This window comes from Diadema antillarum, unplaced genomic scaffold, assembly GCF_040938485.1.
Source record: "Diadema antillarum isolate AM-2024a unplaced genomic scaffold, OU_Dant_1.0 seq00000243_RagTag, whole genome shotgun sequence".
NCBI lineage: Eukaryota > Metazoa > Echinodermata > Echinoidea > Diadematoida > Diadematidae > Diadema > Diadema antillarum.
Genome location: NW_027271287.1, coordinates 464335 through 477500, shown reverse-complemented (window position 1 = coordinate 477500; position 13166 = coordinate 464335). Strand labels below are relative to the sequence as shown.

Sequence of the window (13166 nt, the reverse complement as noted above, 5' to 3'; positions counted from 1 at the left end):
CACACTTGATTTATTATTGAGCTATCATCACTCATAATGATGGTGACAACCATCATTATTATCATTATCAATATGATGACGATGATGATGACGATGATGATGATGATTGTTATCATCATCATCATTGTTATTGTGTTGTAGCTGTTTCTTTTTATTATCATCTTGCTCTGTTTTCATGATAACTTAATCAGGATTAACACAATTTTCTTCAACATCATCATCACAATTTCTACGATTGTCAGGAGCCCAGAAAACAAAGAACTCAACGAGAAGGACCTGCTGAAGTGGAAGAAGGCCCACGATGCGTTGCTGGAGATCCTCCAGCAGTGTGCGGAGTACGTCCACGACGAGGGACTCCTCAACGAGGAGCAGCTCCACAAATACCACATGTCAGGTTGGCCAACGTCCCAGAGTTCAAAGTCTCAAGTCCAAAGTCCATCCCTGGATGTTTATAGGAGGACCTTGTAGCCATTCAAAACCAGAACCATAAATTTGTATACAGGCAGTGTAAATACAGGCGATGTAAATACAGTGTGGTTGTGAAATCGCAACAATGCTTGTGAAAGGGAAAGTTTACTAATATTTCCCTTATGTGAGGAAGACTTTAAAGGGAACAGTTAGAGAATTTCGAATATCTTGACAGATGTCAGGACAGTTGATAAGCTGACAGTTTTTAGTGCTCCAAGATTATCTCTCAAGACAACCTATGGATGCCTCAAAATGATATTCTTGTTTGCATACATTTTGTAATAGAGGTGGAGTAGGTTGAAGTAAAAGTGAGGTAAGAGTTAAGTAGGTGATAACATAATTACATGACCGAGACAGTTATCTTCTGCATGTCAAATAGTTGTGAGTCTCTCATTATTTTCCTACCATGTTGTATTTTGTCAGAATTACTTTGTCACTGGGTTAAGAAATGTGCAGGTTGACAAGGAATAAGGACAAGTTTCAGGACACAATAATGAGTCAAATTGTTTTACTTTGTTACTTTTCTAAATTCATTCTACAAAATTATGAGTTAATTATCTTCTCATAAAGCATTTTGTATCATGTTTTGTCATTTTTATTTCATTCACTTGCCCATTGTGATAATGAAACAAAAAGAATGTTCTGTACTGTATGGAGTAAATACACTAGCTTGCAAATTAATGTGCATTGGTCAAGGGGTACTTGGGGGAAAGAGTGAGCATAAAAATAGACCACCCAGTATTCTACCCATCTCACATACCACAAATACACCTTGATGTTTCTACGTGGAGATACAATCATTATCCATCTCTTATTCCTCTGATCTCTCTGTTCAGCCCTTGAGAATGAGTTGACCAGTGCTGTGTACCAGACCGAGGGCTCCGCTGAGCGATGCATCTGCATGTACCGCTCCTTCGAGGACCTCCCGCAGAACGTGGAGTCGCTGGAGATGCACAACTACGTCGACATCCGCAAACCCAACCGTCCAAAGATCTACAAGAAGGCCCAGGAGCGCATCAAGGCGTTGAAAGACACGAAGATTCCCTCGATGCTGCCGGAGGAAAACATCCTCAAGTTTTGCATCCCCTGGATGGCCAACGGCATCGACCCCGCCACCTGCGAGGAGCATGAACAGTACTTAAAGGAGTTCTGCGGGCAGTTCACCACAAAGGTCAAGGAGCTCGTGGACAAGTTTGTGGTCAAGGAGAAGTCAAACCTTCAGATGCAGGAGGGGGCGGGCCTGACCAGCGAGGTGCTGTCCCACCTGCAAGTGGCTGATAGCTACACCAAAAGGTTTGTGTCACGCGACTCGGTCGTGAACCAGGTTGAGAGACTTGTTAAACAAGCGCAGGGGAAGTCAGACAAAGCGTACAACGCCATCTTATTGCACGGAGAACCAGGGAGCGGCAAGACAGTGGTCACGTCCCAGATCGTCAAGATGATGCCCACGTGGTTAGGGGATTCTGTCATTGTTGTGCCAAGATTCCTTGGGGCCACCACTACCTGTAGGACTGTACGTGACATGCTGGAATCGGTGTGCCACCAGGTATACGAGGTGTACAAACCCAAGAAGAGTAAATTTGGCGACATTCCGCAAGACTTGGAGAAGCTCATTCCGTACTTCAAGAACTTGATTGACAAACTGCCCTCCCCCAACCGACCGCTGTGCATTGTGCTGGATTTCCCGGCAGAATTTGTCGAGGAGCTCGAAGGCGATAATCTAGACTGGCTGCCAACAAACTTTCAGGCGTCGACGACGATCGTCATCGCCCTCACTGACAGCCCGGCATTAAAGCTGTTCCGAGAGCGCATCGCAGACGAGGCGAACCTGATCCGCGTCACATCGCTCAACGACCGCGAGCTGTCCGAGATGGTGAGGCTCTTTCTCACCGACAACAGCAGGCTCCTCGTTCCGGAGCAAGTCAAGATCGTGACGAGGGCGGGAGCCAGGCATCCACTGCCCATCTTTGCCAAGCTCCTCTGCCGGGAAACTCAATTCATCAACCCGTCAGGGAACGGGAAAGACCCCATCTCCTCCCCCGTGGATGCAGCCAGCATTCTTCTCCAACACGTTGAAGAGAGAAATGGCCCTGAGGTCACCTCTCGAATTTTAAGGTCAGTGTTCCACTTGTTTGATCAGGTTTTCTCACATCAAATACTGCAAACGTGGTATAGTTCATGGTGCCTTTTTATTTGCGCCAATTCTGCATGTTGACTGATAATTGCGAACCTAACAACTCTCAAAAATATTGTCACCATTGGGTGGAGGGAAATCACTAACTCTTCTCCTGAAAATGAATGATAAATATTTTTCATTCCATTACTGCGATTCTTTATCACAAGTTCAGTGCACAGGCATTGTTGTACCAATTTCAATTCACAAAATATTATACTTGTGAAAAATATGGTGTGTAGAGTAATGTTTTCCCTATCACACCTCGCTACTAATATTATTCATGGTGTATGTCTTTATTCTTTCAAGTTTTTTTGGATATCGCAAGTTTTGTATTCTTTTCTTTGAGTTCATAGTAGCTTTAATGATTGAAATGAATGCAAGGTTGTCCACAAATGGGCAGTGCTTCTCATTTTCAGTTCAGAAAGTGAGTGTCAGGTGTTACCGTCATGCAGGAGCTTCTTTTATGATGAAAAAAAGAAAGAATCCAAAAAGTGAACAATTTATGAAAAACAATCATCCTATTAAACCAACAGTGTCACTGGTACTACAAAAAAGGGAGAGAAATCTAATTGAAGCAACATGAAAGTGAGCAGTAAGAACTTTTTTTAAGGTGGAAGATGATGCTGCTTAGTTGTAACTCGGAGAGTGGAACTGCACTCGGTTCAAAGTGATGCAATAGTCAGTTGCCTGCATTCCTTGCCATGCCCACCCAGGTACCTGTCCGCGGCCCGCTACGGCCTGACGGAAGCCGAGCTGATGGACCTCCTCTCGTGTGACGATGAGCTCCTGGCCCTGGTCTATCCCCACACCTTGCCCCGGGTCCTCCGGTTCCCACACAGGGTCTGGATCAACATCAGGATCGACCTCGGTCAGTCAACAACAACAAAAAAAAAATAGATAAATTAATTAGAAACCTTATGTCTCAAATCACACAAAGATCAGAAAGTGATGGCAAAAAAAAAAAAAAAAGATAGTGTGGCACAAATTCATCTCAATATAAAGATATACTATTTCTTGACAAATTTTCCGTTGATGTTCCGGTAATTTATATTGGTAATTTAATTTGTCAAGAAATAGTATGTCTTTATATTGACAATTTTTCCATTGATGTTCCGGTAATTCATATGATTCATATGTATGTACTACTTGCCATTTTGGATGTGTTTTTTTTTTTGTTTTTTGTTTTTTGTTTTTTGTTTTTTTTTTGGGGGAGGGGGTTGTTTGTTGTTATTGTTGTTGTTGTCATGGGGGGGGGGGGGGGGGGGGGGGTCGTTGGCCAGCATCTTAAATGGCCATCATTATCACTCCAACAATTAACATCGTTCCTTATGGTCACACGTAGCTTAATGTTGTGAACAGTATTCTTATCTATATAGGTGGTTGCTTTATGACAATTTGTGTGTGTAGGGGCTGGGGGGGGGGGGGGGGTCATCCCAAGGGTTAGTGTAATGGTAACGTCAGCTCATCAAGGGAATAGCTGAGACTGGGAAATGCTGGATGATCCTTTTTTTTCTGTCAATTAAAAAGGAAAATAGATTCAATTTGAAATTGTTGAGCATATCACGAGTGTAAACTATTATCTATATATTTTTTGAGAATATGTCACAGATATTGACTCTGAGACACTTATATATATTACATCAATTTGCAGTTTCATGTAATAATTTAGATATCTCCACTTTCAGAATTCATCAGATTTGAGAAAGTACCCATCAGATGTGTTTTCATTTTGTTTTGTAAGTGCATATCTTTAGATGTACAGAGTGCCGAGTTATTTTCTGATTTTAAAGTTTTTTTTTAATTTTTTTTCGCTTCACCCAGGTCCACTGATAGCCATTCGTAACCTTGACAACAAGACACTCATGACCTGGTCCAGTTCCGTGATACAGAAGGTTGCCCAGCAACGCTACCTTAGCTCCAACTCGGAGAGCATCAAGGCACACAAACACCTTGCCAGTCTCTTCCTGGAGACCTGGACGAAAGGTACAATGTGACCCCCTCCTCTAGCATAACATAGAATATTTTCCTTTGTTGTTCTCGGCTTCCCATTCACAGTGTTCCGCTTGTGTATTTATATGTCTGAAAGCCTGGAACAAAGGCCACATGGCCATCTATGCGTAAAGATGTGCAGAGCGGCAACAAATTCCAAGCACAGCCAGGATAGAGTGCTTTGCATTGAAACCAACAAGTGTCCTGCAAGTTGTGTCAGCATGAAAAAAGAAGAGAAAGAAATGGAGATATAAATTTACATTTCAAGAACTAAAGTTTCATCTTTTTAGGTCAACCATCCGCATTGAAGTGTAGTGTTGATTTTTACTTAGTAATCACTTACATGTAGTAAGGCAAGGTCCGTGTAGATGTAATGGAGTATAACTGGGCAACATATTAAGTATTTTGCTCAATTCCCTACTTGTATACATGAGAGTTAGCTTGTTAGGAGCAAACAGGAATCATGCATGACGGGGAGCAGTTTCACTAACTGTGTCGGATTTACATTAATGTGTGAAGTAAACTTTCGACATCCTGTTTATGTTCATATTTCTCTTTCTACTCATAAATCATGTGTTATTTATTGCAAAGAGCAGGGTGTTTAACCCGGTGAAGTGCTCCCGCCTCACATCCATCTGGACCCGATGGAAGACCAGCTTTCGCAGCTGAATATGGGATATCCCGCCATCTTCTCAGATGGAAATGAAACAAACCAACAAAGAAACAAACAAGTGACATGACATCTTCAATATATCTATACCATGTATTCCAATCTGTCATGCATATGTAAACTTTGAATAGATTCATATCCCCTAATTCCTCTTGCCACCGGTGGTATCGTCTCCCTACAGGAAAGAAGTGGGAGAGAGATGACAGGAAGATGGAGGATTCAGAGGAGGTGGATGGGTGCCGGTACATCTCGCTTCAGCCCCTGCTGTACGGCAAGACACAGTACAACCTGCGCCGACTGAGCGAGCTGTGGTACCACCTGGCGAATGCAGGTACATCATTTGCACCTTCATTAATTGTGAAGGTGGAGAGCTCTGAATTGCTCAAATGTATTTATTGCTCATTAGGAGGAGCTGGGAACAGAATGCAGCATGTCAGAATCTGCAGTGCTGGAAATGCTCCTTGAATAATCTGAAGATACATGTGTAGATGCCTAATTACCTGTTGGAATCGTCTGAGAGGGCGAGTTGATTCTACTTGCATTCATCGGCCAAAAGAAATGTTGACCAGCATTACTGTCACTATAAGCTCATACGAGTTAATGACCAGAATGCCACAACAGCTAGGCAAATAACAACATTTGATTTATGATCTCACTCTATCAATACTTAAATGGAGAAGCTAGAAAAATGAAATGATATAATTTCATATTGTACATAATGTCAAGGGGAAACAACACCATTGAAAGTGTTGATGGGAGGTAAATACATTTAGGGAAGCAATGATTTCAGTCTTCTTCTTTCTTAATCTTCAAGGGGCTGTGCAGGCTGTCACAAAGATGAATTTGACCTGCGTGCTTGTTTTGAGGAAGAATGTGGTCCTACTCAGAGGCTGTTGTGCAACAGCCTATAAGAAGATCAAGGAATTTTTTTTGACTGAGTTAGAAATAACCACAGAGCTTGATTTACACCACCATCATCGTCATTATAGTCATTATTGTCAATGTAGTCATCCGAGTCACTGAAATTATTTAGAGGGATGCAAAGTAGTAGCATGAGAACATGCCAGTTTGCCAGCCTCCACTCACACAATAGAAATATTTGGTCCTTCTCTGGCCCTGACTCTTTGCATGCATTTTTCGTGCTGATAAATTCCAGGCGACCTGAAGACCCTCAAGTCCTCGGTGGTCTGCAACTTTGAGTACCTGCTGGCCAAGACGCACGCCTCGTCCGTTCACCACGTGCTGCAGGAGCTGGCCACCATCCGCTGCCTGGTCCTGGACCTGGAGATAGACCTGGTCTTTGCCGCGCTGGCCAAGTCGGCCGAGGCGCTGATGGCCGATCCGCTGCAGCTGGCGGCGGAGCTGATTGGGCGGCTCCTCCCACTCAAAGGTAGTGTGACCCATTCCTCTTTGTAGTCACCCTCCCCTCCACCCCTCCTCCCCCACACCCTCCCCTTCATTTTCGCCCTTTACTCAGATATATGCCAGCATGAAAGCAGCTCTCATATCACCAGATCATCGTCACTTTGAGTTGAGCTATCGAGTCAAAGTTTTTTTCTTTAATTTAACACTTCTATAAGACACAGATAACAGAAACAGACAGCATTACAAACAGTAAGACATATAAAAGCTGATAAACCCTTTTTTTGCCCAGACACTTAATCCTTTCTGTACTTAGTTACTTAGCTTGTATTTTAGGGCTCTATCTGGTATGTTGTTTGTAGTTTTTTCTGCATTCATTAGTTCTGTAGCATGGCTGAATTTCCTTGTACCAGCTACCTTTTACCAAAGTATTTGCTGCCAAAGAGGGTAATTGCCCTCACAGTAGTGAGTTATTATAAGTGCCTGTTCAATCAGTATGACTGTCCACAAAATTAAAAACATCCTAAATTCATTGTTGGTGCAGTTTGTGTAATAGGACTGGTCTTACCACTTTGTTTGTCGCATTAGTTTGTCCATACACTTAAGACTGATTACATTATATATGTACCATTGTTTCATTTTCACACAGATTTCATATTCACTTGTCACTAGATTCCAAGTTTCATATTTTTTGACATTATTTTTGCTTAACTAATGACAACAAATTTGTTCTTTGTACTTAACTCTTTATGTGCCATGTTCGCACGACCGACTCAGCCGACTCAGTTGACGGCGTGCCAACTTCACATATTCTGCTCAAACACACAAACTCACCCAAACCGATCGATTTATCGCCAAATGCCGCAGTACAATGAAAGCGGTCCTCGCACTTCCGTTCCTCTCACATAAAGCTTGCATTTTATGTGGTGATTGACTAACAAGTGATGTTACAGTACATACCAGATTTGCATGTAAATTCTCAGTTTCTGTCACTGTTTTGTGTGTAGAAGTCATGCCTTAACAGTAATTTACTCAAGATCGACTAGTCATTTGAAAGAAAAACATCAAAGCAAAGCTTGGCATTTTCTCTACAACTCTACCTATTATACGTCCGCCTTATAACAGAAATCTATAGAAGTAACATAGATTTGAAAAATAGAATGTTTCCTCAAAGCATGACAACGTTGGTATCTCAAAATAGTGTGGCACACAGGGGGTTTCTACCGTGGCACATGATGAGTTAACTGCTATCATTCTGAAGTCGGATCCGGAAAGACTCATATTGACTCTCATGTTGTCTTTGTTAAAGGCTAAACATCTCGCTTGGCGGAAATCTGTCTTTCCTTGCAACTTGACACATTGTACATTGAACATCAATATTTCTTTCTTCATACTTCCTCCTGTAATGAAACAGGACACTCGAGTACTATTGAATGACATCTAGGAGTGGTATTTCCATTGTAAAAGTCAATTATGTTCTTGTTCACAAATGTATCTGGCTCTGGGAAACTGTGTGCCAATATTTGTATTGAAAGTGTTTCAAGTGAAACACCGTATTGTGTGTTCTGATTGGTTCCTTACTCTCCAAGTGTTTATTCACATGTACTGTATGTTGATGTCATCTAGAGTGGTACAGCATCAATAAGTTCAGGCTTAACATGTAATGAGCCAATGTCATTACGTTAAACCAGTGATTTCAGTTTGACAGCAGTAGTTGTTTTGTTACCATGCTGAAAACTAGTGATTTAAGTTTGGGTATGTGATGAAGATGAAATCTATTTTGATGGCAGTTGTTATTTTGTTACCTTGACGAAAGGCTGTGAATTCTCTCAAAACTTTTGTCTTCATCTATCTTTTTTGTTATCACCAAGTTGTATCATCTATCATATGCCAGGCAAATTTGGGAATGCTTCATGTACACCGTAGCTGCTCATGAAAAGAATGCTTAAATTTTTGATATACCCTTCATTCGATAGGTCAATACCCACGTGACTTGGACTCGCTGGTGACACAGGCCATGGAATGGTGCGACCAGTTCACCCGCCCCTTGCTGGTTCCACTTACCTCCTGGCTGCCCACCCAACATGACTCTCTCATCTCCACGGTCCAATGCGGCAGCGAGATTGTCAAGATGGCTGTGTCGTACGACAACCAGCAGATCTTCGCCACGACCAATGACAGGACGCTGGCCTGCTACAAGCTGGCCTCCAGCGAGAAGCTCTGGTCCTGCAAGGCCATCCACGGGGAGGACGTGACCTGCATCGCCGTCTCCAAGGACGACCGCATTATCGTGACGGGATCGGCGGACAAGACCCTGAAGCTCTGGACAGCGGACGGCGGCAAGCTGCTCAAGACGATCCAGAAGCACGAGGGTGCCATCTCTTGCGTTGCCGTGACGCCGGATTGTCAACGGGTCGTCAGCGGCACGCTGGATGGGATGGTGAGGGTGTTCAACATAGAGGATGGGGAGCTAGTGTGGAGTCTTACTGGATCCATGGACTCAGTCGTGGCCGTCACATCCAACAAGTACAGCGATATCCTCATTGCTGCTTCGGCAGACTGCAAAGTGCGGGTAGGTTAACATCTTCCTTTCTGTCTGGTTGAAAAACATTAAGTTGGAATCATCTCATTGCCAAAAGCAATGCTTTTCATGCCCTTAGGTGCAGGGACATGTACAATCCATACTTAGCTAATTCATTAGTATTGTATAATCAACAAACAAAATCACACACACTCGCAGATGTGTATTTAGCAGTGCTGATGTACAACTTCCCACTGCAAAAGAAGACAAAAGGCAGTAATGTCTTTTTAATATAATCAGAAAATGATTATTATGAATAGGGTGTGATTAGTTCTAAAGGTTTGTTTCTCTGTTTCACCCCTTACCCCCAGATGTGGAGTCTAAGGGATTTCTCTCAGCTGAACGTGATTGAAGGTCAAGGAGGGGTCATGTCTCAGATGGCCTTGTCTGGGGACGACATGTTCTTCCTGAGGGGTAAGTGCCATTTCTCCGCCATCCCCACGTCCTACGTTTTATTTTCATTCCTCACATATACACATGCGTAACTCCCCTATCCTGCTTGTTTACTAGCTGTGACAGAACTACTTGCCTGTCACACCTATTGACATGTGCGCTAGTTTCTTTCTGTAACCAAAACTTGGTGATATCTTTTTTTTTTTACCAATGCTCTTGAAGACAATGTTTAATAGGCTTTACAAAGTCATTCCATGTGTCCACTGTTGAATAAAAGGGTATGTAGCATAAATGTTTGTGCTCTGTTTATGGTGAAAAGAGAATAAAGTGAGAGATTCAGATTCATGATGATTTAGGTTCACATTTTGTCATTATGGAGCAATAGAATCTCTACTAGATGGATGATAGTGGGAGAAGATGTCAAGATGATATGACATAGCTGTTGCCATCCTAAACTATTCCCCAGTTATATCATTACCTCCTCTCACGAAAGAGGTTATGTCTTCATTGGCATTGGTTTTTTTGTTTGTTAGTTTGTTTGTTAGTTTGTTAGTTTGCAAACTAACTCAAATACTTGTAGACGGATTTTGATGAAACGTACAGGAAAGTGAAAAGGAAGTGATCCGGGAATTTTTATGGATTTTTGAAGGATTTTTATATCTTTTAGATGGGGTCAGTGAACTTTGGAGTTCAAGCTGTGCGTATTTGAGGTTTGCATACGCAATCTGAAGTGCGTGCTCTGCTTGGGCGAGGCGCTGTGCAGCTGGAAGCTGATGATGTAAACAAAGGCTTCTAAATTGGGAAATGGGATTATTTTCAGCATGTGTGTATGGGTGGAAATTAGATGCTTGGCCGAGGTCTGCGCTCTCAGAGTGCTATTGTAGTTTTACTAGTAAAATGATTTTTTTTTTTCTTATTTCACTTTGGCAGCATACGAGGATTCTCGGTTGAACCTGTCTTGCCTGGTGACGGGAACATTTGTCCACCCACTGGAGGGACACAAAGGAAAGGTGGGTGCGAGACATGTTTGTGTGTATTTGGTTTATTTCGGTGTGTTGACTCTGTGGATATTTGAGATGTGTAGATCAGCCATTTTATGCTGAGATAAACATTTAATGGCATTTGCCTGACATTACAATGAAGTCAAACAAATAAACAGGAAACAAATGTCATGAATTGTAGTAATTTACACACAAAAGAAGTACTTGACAAAAAAATCACAAACTGTCAAATGAAAAGGTAAAGTCATATCAGCTGTGATGCCAGTTAGGATGTCAGAATAACTTGATCTTTCTGAAGACATTGGACAGTGGAAATCTGTAGACCTCAAGGAGAGGTTTCTTGCAGTAGATGAAGAACTTTCCCATTATTTTTTTTCAAGAAATGTTTATACTGTCTTTTTTTGGTTGTGCAATATGCATGTATTAGTACTTTGATGTATTTTTTTCTGTGATGCAAAGTATATATATGTTTTAATTCTAGTAGATCGTTCTTTGTGGCATTCCTTTTTTGTCCCCGCCGAACGAGTTCGAGCAGGGGACTATGAAACGGGCTCCGTACGTGTGTGTGTCCGTGTGTCCGTCCGTCCGTCTGTCCGTCCGTCTGTCTGTCTGTGCGTCCGTGTGTGATCAAAATATTCAATTTGCTACTTCTCTGTCATTTATGAGCCAATTTTGATTCTGTTTGCTTTATATGATAGCACTACATGGGAGCTTTGAAACTTCTACACAGAATTTCAGTTGTGACCTTTGACCTTGACCTTTGACCTATATTGTACATTTTGCTTCAAAATACTACTCCTTCACCATTTCTAACCCGATTTCGATTCCGTTTGCTTTATGTGATGGCACTAGGTGAGGGCTTCAAAACTTCTACACAGAATTTTGACCTTTGACTTCTTTGACCTTTGACCTTGATTTTTGACCTATATTGTACATTGGCTACAAAATGCTACTCCTTCGCCATTTCTAACCCGATTTCGATTCCGTTTGCTTTATGTGATGGCACTAGGTGAGGGCTTCAAAACCTCTGCACAGAATTTTGACCTTTGACTTCTTTGACCTTTGACCTTGATTTTTGACCTGCATTGTACTTTTTGCTACAAAATGCTACTCCTTTGCCATTTCTAACCCAATTTCATTTCCGTTTGCTTTATGTGATGGCACTACAGTCTGTAGGTGAGGGCTTCAAAACCTCTACACAGAATTTTGACCCTTGACTTCTTTGACCTTTGACCTTGATTTTTTACCTATATTGTACATTGGCTAAAAAATGCTCCTCCTTTGCCATTTCTAACCCGATTTCGATTCCGTTTTCTTTATGTGATGGCACTAGGTGAGGGCTTCAAAACTTCTACACAGAATTTTGACCTTTGACTTCTTTGACCTTTGACCTTGATTTTTGACCTATATTGTACATTGGCTAGAAAATGCTACTCCTTTGCCATTTCTAACCCGATTTCGATTCCGTTTGCTTTTTGTGATGGCACTAGGTGAGGGCTTCAAAACTTCTACACAGAATTTTGACCTTTGACTTCTCCCGATTTCGATTCCGTTTGCTTTTTGTGATGGCACTAGGTGAGGGCTTCAAAACTTCTACACAGAATTTTGACCTTTGACTTCTTTGACCTTTGACCTTGATTTTTTACCGATATTGTACATTTTGCTACTAAATGCTACTTCCGGCGGGGACACATTTTACGCACCGCGTAATTTCTACTTTTCCTTGTTTTTAAGGAGGGCATTTTATGAAGAAGTATGAATTTCTTAAAGACAATCATAAAATATTTTTACTAACTTGTCCCTCCCTCCCTACCCCATCCCCCTGTGATCCACCCCCACCCTCCCCCAGATTGTCGACATCTGTCTCTGCCCCGAGGGCCTGTACGCCGGAGTGGCTACGTCGGAGCAGGTCGTCTACGTCTACAACATCCGCTCCCAGGAGCTCCTACAGACGCTAACCGGCCACTCGGCCCCCATCCGACGGGTGACCATCACCCCCAACGGTCACTTCCTGGTGACCGCCTCAGCAGACGGCAACGTTCGGGTGTGGCTGCTGCCAAAACCCAAGGCGAAGGAAGGGGAGGGCAAGTCGGCACACACAGACAAGGTCACCTGTATAGGTAAGTGGGATTATAGTTTCCTCATAGGCTTGAGGGTATCATGCCCGTGATACCGGGGTACAGAAAGTTAGGGGTTTCTCAGAAGGTTTAGATACTAATAATATTTTTGCACAAATCAGTAGCCAAAAAGAAAAAAAAATCATAACACTGATTATAGTCACCAACATCTGTCAAAATTACACATTTTGGGCTGAGATAGTTGTTTGATAAAGCGTGATAATTGATATCTTTATATGAGAGTACGTCACTGCTTATTCTAGAATAATTGACTCTAACTTCCGATATGCAACACACATAGGTGCAGTTAATATTGAACTGTCATGGATTAAGTATTAATATTGTGTTTCATCAAGCCTTAGACAGCAGTATGATTTCTGGTGTGCGTTTCTTTCCAAAGCCATCTCCA

At 42.2% G+C, this 13166-nt stretch overlaps 1 protein-coding gene across 1 annotated transcript in view; it reads left to right on the top strand.

The window, feature by feature from the left end:
• LOC139729452 (NACHT domain- and WD repeat-containing protein 1-like) overlaps nucleotides 1-13166 on the top strand; it is a 36979-nt gene that overhangs the window by 16787 nt on the left and 7026 nt on the right. The window contains exons 6-15 of the mRNA XM_071640375.1: nucleotides 243-394; nucleotides 1305-2583; nucleotides 3358-3512; nucleotides 4466-4627; nucleotides 5485-5634; nucleotides 6460-6693; nucleotides 8642-9237; nucleotides 9558-9660; nucleotides 10570-10649; nucleotides 12490-12760. Of these exons, the coding sequence (XP_071496476.1) occupies nucleotides 243-394; nucleotides 1305-2583; nucleotides 3358-3512; nucleotides 4466-4627; nucleotides 5485-5634; nucleotides 6460-6693; nucleotides 8642-9237; nucleotides 9558-9660; nucleotides 10570-10649; nucleotides 12490-12760 (3182 nt within the window). The remainder of the gene's footprint in view (nucleotides 1-242; nucleotides 395-1304; nucleotides 2584-3357; nucleotides 3513-4465; nucleotides 4628-5484; nucleotides 5635-6459; nucleotides 6694-8641; nucleotides 9238-9557; nucleotides 9661-10569; nucleotides 10650-12489; nucleotides 12761-13166) is intronic.